A 7639-nucleotide genomic window follows, 5' to 3' on the forward strand; every position below is an offset into this window, starting at 1 on the left:
CCCCTTTCCCAACTTGATCTGCCCCTCTCTATTGCACAGCATCTCCCTCCCTCCCTCCCTCTCGCTCTCTCGCTCTCTCTCACACACACTCGACTCTTTCGCTCTCACTCAGACTGGAGCACATGCAGACAGAGAGAGAGGGGGGATGAACGAGGTGCACACATGTGAGGATCTCCTGAACTGCTGGGGCAAGGCAGGGCTGGTGAAGAGAGAAGAAGAAGAGGAGGAGGAGGAGGTGGAGGAGGAGGACTAGAGGAATACTGCAGTGACCGGCCAGCTTCTCTCTCTCTCTCTCTTTCTCTCGCTGCTTCACTGCTTTCATCCCCCTGTCTTCTTCATCCCCTTCTCTCCCCCTCTGCCAATTATACCATGAACCTGCCTGCTGCTTGTTGCTAAGGGGGAGCCAACCGGGGGAGCAGAGTGGACCAGGCATTATTTTGTTTCTAAGGTAATGAATGCTTCAGTAATGGCAACTGTCAGGTGTCACAGATGTTGCATTGCACTGGGCTTGCTTTCCTGCTGAGAGAGTGAATGGGGCTTTGGGATTCACAACAACAATATGGTTGTGGGTGTATCTGGAGCACAGCTTGTTTTGTACGTGTGTGTGTGTGTGTGTGTGTGTGTGTGTGTGTGTGTGTGTGTGTGTGCGGACTCTTCGCTAGTTTATTCAGTTTGTTTCAGTTGACTGGGCGTCTGTGGGTTTGTTTATTTGGGCCATTGCAGGGGGGTTCTGCCCTGCCAATATGTGTGTGCAATCCTCCTTTTGTGTTTGACTCCCCGTAAATTGATATTTGCAGTGTGCCTGGGTGTGAGAAGTGTGCATGTGCCGAGACAAACATGCATGCAGTGTACGTGCTGGTGCTCCGTGGCTTGTCTTCAAGCAGATGTCAGTGTCCGTATTCTGTCCTGTTTCACTTTGACACACACTTTCAATTAGCATCTTAGGTGGACTCTCTGTGGACTTTGATTTACATGCTTGAGCAGCTCAATTGGGAGGAAGTTGTTCTCTAGAATTACAGCTTCCCGTCCACGGGGGACGTATTGGCACACTATTGTTTTCTTTAAGCAGGTGCTATGCAATCCATACCGCCTGCCTTCCTATACGGCCCTTGAGGCGAACACAAAGATTAGCTGTCTAATGTGCTCAGACTCTAAAAAGAGCACAGGCGTGTTAGCCAATGGGGAGTGCTGCACTCCGCACTTCTGGTGGCAATAACAAACAGTGAGGCGAGAGTGGATGATTACTTATTCACTCATGCGCATCACCATGCTCTGTGGTGTAATAAATTTAAGTGTTTCAACTATAGTGACAAACCCACCTTGCACGTCTGCTGTTGTGCAAGCTGGTGCCATGCTGAATTTTAGCAATTTACCCCCCAGCACCCACCCCCACCCCCACCCCTCCTCTCTCCCCACCACAGCCATTATCTGCGAACTTGTAACATTGCACGGCTACAATTATATAATTCAACTACTCCAAATCCCTCGCCAGCGGCTGGCCCTCGGCAAGATGTGGTGTTACTAATTCAGTTAATGTATGAAGGTTTCATATTGTTTCATATTGTGCCTGATCATGTGTGGCTGTCATGAAATGCTGTCACGTGTCCTCTGTGCTGTCTCCCCTTAGTAGCTTATCACAGTTCTTTCTCAAACACAAATAGAATAGTGAGGCCAGTGTGATTATTTCTTTTTTTTCCTGGCAGCTTTATCCTCTCGCACTTTGTATTTTTTTTAAGTACCAAAAATTATGAATGTGTCGAACTATGTAATCCCCCTCGCGCCCTCTTTCCTCCACGCGCCCTCTCTCCTCCACGCGATTAAAGGACTAACAAATGATTTAACCCATTTATAACACACAGGAGCCCTCAGTGGGAAAGGGTAGACGGGGCTAAGGGGGGTCGTTGAGGCACAGTCGTCAGCATAGGTTACGGAAATCCTTAGTTAAACAGAATTAATTCTCCTGAGAGAGTGAGAGGGAGGGAGGGGGAGACAGCCTAGAAAAGTGATGGGGACTGTGTGGAGGTTGTAAATAAATCCCTTAACAGAAGCTCTTAAAGTATGAAGCCTGGGGGTGGGGGGTTAATGTGGGGAGTGCAGGGAGATCAGAGAGGTAACCATCAGTTAATGGAGTCAACACTTACTTACACTTAACATAAAAAAATAAAAAGGTGGCGGCAGCACTGACCACATTTAAACCATGAGTGTTACCTCTGCGAGAGTTCATTCATTATGAACATCATCTTTTTTTTTTTTTAAGTTGACTCATCACAGCCATGTAGCCTACACTACGTATTTTCAACACATCTGTTCTTTATACATAATTACTGCCATCCTGGCTCCCCTGAGCTGACATTCTGTAGCCTACTGCGGAAACATAGGATTTTTTATTTTATTTTATTCAGATGTATCCCATTCCCTAAAGCTGTGTCAGATGGAAAATAATCCCTTAACATGCAAATGTGTTAAAGTAATATTCATATTACTTGACACTATGAATTATGGTTTAAACAACTTGTCATTGTGGTCTATAATTGGATGGATATCCAAACTTTAGCTATATCTATTTCATCTGTTTATCTATTAATTTAGCTGTTTCATCCACAACCACACTCAATGCAAGTGGTAACATTTATTAAAGATTTGTACAAGTTAGCCTATATTTTAGGCCACTTTAGTAAATTGAGCAAGTTGCTGTACAGCATAGCCTTCCCATTACTTTTAGCTATTCAAATTACTTTTCGCTAATCTATCTAAGCTTTCTATCTCTTACTTTATTAAACTAGTTAATTAAAAAAAAATTACTAGGCCTAATTGAAGTTACTTATCTAGTTGTTTAACTGTTAAATCCATCACTTTTATCTTAGAGCCATTTACAGTAAGTTAACAATCCAGTTGCTTCTGGCTTTCCTGTCACTATGGTTTAGGCCTTCTTGAGCTGTTGTGACAAATATATATTTTTTACACTCAACTGCGCGAGGTCTTGTGGTAAAGTTAATATGAAAGACAAAGATTGATGATTTTAAAAATCAAATCATAGATAGGGGGCTTTCACACACACCTACCTCTTTGGTCCAGAGTAAAGACTGTCAGACCTTTCTGGTGTGAAACAGGTGGTCTGGACCACGTCTGGACCAACAACCCAAAACCCGAGGTGGACTAAACCCAACTAAACTACAGTAAACTTGAGTGCAACTTTGCTAACTAAGCTAGCTAATTTGAGGAGAGCTTTGGTGACACGACTATGCATGCCCGTCTGTTTACAAAACCTTTTCTTTCTTGTTAATGCTAAAATATATATATAAATAAACGGTGGAGCAGTGCAGTGGTAACGTCCAAAATATCTCCGACCGTAGAAATAATCACAACAAGGAAAAAGTGTTTGTTTCTGTGGCGGGGAGAGCAGGCGCTCTGCGATCGGTTAGTAATGTCTTTGTTTCAGAGTTCGCCTACATGTATCTGAGGTGAGTGATTACATGCAAAAACACAAAGTTTATACTGTTTACTATATGAGTTCAGTGTCATGTACCATATTTGATTGTTTTTTGAGTGTTTGTTGTGGTTGAAAAAAATGCCCCCATAGGTTAGCGTTGTCGCTAGTCTAGCCATGGTGCAACTCTGGTTTTCCTGCATCAATTTTAGTTGCGTTTTTTGCTTCCCCCAACACTGGGTGACCATCAGGACAACGATTTAGGGGTCAAAAATGACCGGAATTCTCTTTTAACAATTTAATATACAGAACAATACTGTTTTAGCCAGAGGTAAAACGATACACAAAGAACAGTTTACAAACCAATCAAGTGTAGGGAGATGCATCATGGGTAATGAGGGCAGGACGTCAATTTGACCCTTACCAACTGGATTAAATGGATACACTGTGGGCTAGGCTGGCAAAAACACAAACCTTGGTTCAGACTTTCAGGTGTGAAAAAATGCTCACAGTCTCTAGTTCTTGACGTTTTTTTGAGTGACTCCATAATCTTCCATGCAGATCCATATACTGCAGAGGTCCTCCATGAGGTACAAGCACCGGTTGAGAGTCACTGCGGTGTCGAATGTTTATGCTTTGACTTTGTAGCTTAGTTAATATTCATCTGACATAAGCCTACCTGGGGTCTTTTATCTGTCCCTACTGTGACAGATGCCTCCTTTTCCCAGACAGCAGCATACGTTTTGGCAGCGAATGTCATGACGATAAAGGCTGGAGGAATTTTTGGCTCACGGGGGGGAAGTAGATGACGCCAACTGATGTTTATCAAATTGTCATTTTGTGTTTTTCCCCCCCTGTCCACTGGATGTTGGCTCCTGTGTTCATGTGGTGCATCTGTGTCTTTGACAGGTCTGAGTGAAAATGGCGGAGGGGACCAGAGACCAGGGAGGCGTGGGCACCACCGATGCCGAAGAGGACTCCCCCAATATGATCGTCTACAGAAAGGCAAGGCTTACTTTGTGTGTGCTAGCTATAGTATCTGAGCTATATGAAGGGAGAAACATTTGCTGAGGAGCAATGACCCACAGACAGGCTCCTGACAGGCCGTTAGTCTGCCTGATGCAGACCAGTGAATCCACCACACACAGGGTTTCACTGTCAGGCCCGGGTGTCAGTGAACCTCTCTTTCAACCGTCTTGAAACACATTCAACTCCAACTCTTTCCCTCCCTTCAGCACCCTCTTCCTACCACTTGTACCCTTCACTTGTCTGTCAAACTTTATCCGTCCAGTGTTTTAATAAGCTCAGTCCCATCAGTGAGGGTTTGGGCAGTGACAGGGCCCTTTCACTGTCAAGGGGTAATTACCTTGTCCCCATGGTGCCTCACTTTCAATAGCTGATGTTTGATTGGAGAGGGTGAACAGTATCGGTGGCTAATTATGTGGATGTTCGGCTGGGAGGAAGTAGCTGATTCTCCAGGGTTAGGATTGGGAGCAGCCAATGAGGGGGTGGTTATTACTCCTCAACCGACGAATAGCTTGTTATTTCTCTGCCAACAGTGTGACAGCCCACTCAAAAGAAAAAAAGAAAAAAGAAAAGCTTCTTTTGATCACATTTAAGCCACAGGATCCACTGTTAAAGCCTGCTGTCTTTATTAGGGTAAAAAGTGAGCTATAAGCAGGCTGTGGACAGATCCCATCCCACTATCCTAAATCTTTTGTTTCATCCTGCTTCTAATGATCGTCCGTTCATATGGCTAGATAAACATATTAGTGGGGAAATGGCTGAGACAGGATGCAAAATAATTGCTGACAGTCTGCCGTTAAAATTTCCTTTTTTAGGCGTCTTGTTAACTACGTGTCATTGTGCTTTGGTGAGTTTCTCATAAACCGTCTTCTGTTTATTGAACACCTCTAGGTGAGCGCGCAGCTCACCTGAAGAAACTGTCAGAACCTCCTTTGTGCTCAGACACTTGATAAATCCCTGACAATTATGCTTACTGGGATTGTGTGCTATGAACTGACTGTCACACGTCAGCACTTGGCAGCACAAAGAGATGTAGAAGTGCAGTGCCAGCAACAATTCACTCGTGTTCGTGTACCATAAATACTCAACCCGTTGGGGTAGCGACTGGCAACTCCAGTCTCTTAAAGACTCTGCCAGGAGGAATCCAGGAATGATAATCAATATAGAAATATAGAAATCAGAACATGAGACAATCGGTTTCTCTTCTTGATGTCACGTGCCTGTCAAAATATATTTAGGGCCCGAGCGGCGACTGCAAGTCGCCCAGCGAAAGCCCTATTGATTCTGCTTTGTTTATTATTATATTCTCCCTAAAATCGCATTTTTGGGGGCTTCAACATGCCCCAAAACGCGTAATTTTTGGCATGCACATCAGGACTCGCGAAAAATTTGATATTTTAAAGTCTTTGGGAATGGGCGTGGTCAAATGGCTGAATAGCGCCCCCTAGAAAATTTCAAAACATCAGCCTCTCCTTTGCGTTTCACCTACATGCATGAAATTTGGTGGGCCTATAGAACATGGCAAGACACAAAAAAAAGCCTCTTAATGTCATGGTGAAATCACAACAGGAAGTCGGCCATTTTGATTTGAACTTTTGACCTGTTTGATCTAACTCCTCCTACAGATTTCGTCCGATTGACTTCAAATTGGCTACGGACCATTGAGATGCCACTCTGATCAAAAGTTGTGCTCCGCAGGTCTCTACGTCAAAGGGCGTGGCTTCTGGGGCCTTGAGAATTTTGGCGACTTTTCGTTTGCTCGCCATTTCACCTTCGAACAGCTCTCACGCCCACATACTTTATCCGATCAGCTTCAAACTTGCTGGACATGATGATGGCTCCGCCCCAAGGGGGCAGTTGTCGGTCTGAGAAGTGAAGCTCACTTCCGCGTTCAAAAAACTGCAATCCCCTCGGATTCCTCTGGGGGCTGGTGTCAGAAGGGAGCATTCCCCATAGACCCCCATGTTAAAATCGCCGACTTTACATCCTCAGTAAACATGTTAAAAGCCTGGTGTCAGAACGTTTTTTCGTCTCAATCGATAGTTTCTACCCCCGCACACACTCTGAGGGGGGTGAATTTTTTTTTAACTCTATAGTTTTACTGTTATTAGGTTAAAATTCTGGCCAATCAGGGCGCGGAAACGTTGAGTGACAGGTCCGAGCAGCTCCGTGGACAGGCTGCTTCGAGGCCAGTGGGCGGGTTCTCGGCCGGCCAATCCAACATGGCGCTGTTCAGGCCGCCATATTTGAGTCACAAAAACGACTCCCCAAAACCAATGGGTGACGTCACGGACGCTACGTCCATTCTTTTTACAGTCTATGCTCCGCCCTGAACGTCCCGATATATTAATTTCCTACGTCACTCATAGCGCCCCCCGGTGGTAACAGGAAGTGGCCAGGTTTTCCTTTAACGTGTACTGATGGCACATAGTTGACCCCATCAACTTCATTCCACTTCTAAAACATGCAGACGAGTTAATGCCGACCGTGTGGCGACCATTCCTCGCCATTAAAATACGTTTGGCTTTTTGATGGCTTTAATGAACTCGTATCATCATGAAAATTGGTACACAGGTCAAGGGTCACGACCTCAACGTCTCCATATGCTCGTAGACGATCTCACTCATGTCGCCCCCTAGTGGAAACAGGAAGTGCCATATTTTATATCAACATTGTCCAATTTCCACGAAACTTCACATGTGTGATGAGGGACTGACCCTGAAGACACCTGCATGCATACCATTACTGCCCCCTGGTGGATGAACCATTAACTGCTTTTAACTCCCTCATGGTTTGTCCGATTCACTCCAAACTTCACATGAGTGATGAGGGGCCGCCCCTGAATGCACCAACCTACAACTGCTTAGCGCAACCTGGTGGATGAACAAAACATTGCAGCCCCGACATGCCTCAGGCCCCGCGGTCGCATGGGTGAGCGAGGGCCCGTCATCGCCGCTTGCGGCTTTAATTGTATGATACATCTACTGGGGCTGTTTTTCTGGATGGTAATGCATTCATTATTGCAATGCAGTGTTGTCATTATCTTCCATATTCTAAGATGCTGTCATTCTGCAGAGAGAACTCACTGTAGTTGCATGTAATACTGGGTATCTTCATGGATTTCACAGCGTAGCTTCATTATGTAACACTACACATGCCTGGAGGCAACGCATTTAAGAGGCTAGT

The 7639-nt window shown here is 45.0% G+C and overlaps 1 protein-coding gene across 3 annotated transcripts in view; it reads left to right on the top strand.

Annotated features, from left to right (window-relative positions):
- LOC146963914 (regulator of G protein signaling 6-like) overlaps positions 1–7639 on the top strand; it is a 42415-nt gene continuing 34776 nt past the window's right edge. For all 3 annotated transcript variants that reach the window (XM_085766668.1, XM_085766669.1, XM_085766670.1), the window contains exons 1-2: positions 1–448; positions 4337–4432. In XM_085766668.1, coding sequence (XP_085622794.1) covers positions 4349–4432 — 84 coding nt within the window. In that variant the 5' untranslated portion in view covers positions 1–448; positions 4337–4348. The remainder of the gene's footprint in view (positions 449–4336; positions 4433–7639) is intronic.

Source organism: Trachurus japonicus, chromosome 22 (genome assembly GCF_045865225.1).
Source record: "Trachurus japonicus isolate A0001 chromosome 22, Traja_1.0".
NCBI lineage: Eukaryota > Metazoa > Chordata > Actinopteri > Carangiformes > Carangidae > Trachurus > Trachurus japonicus.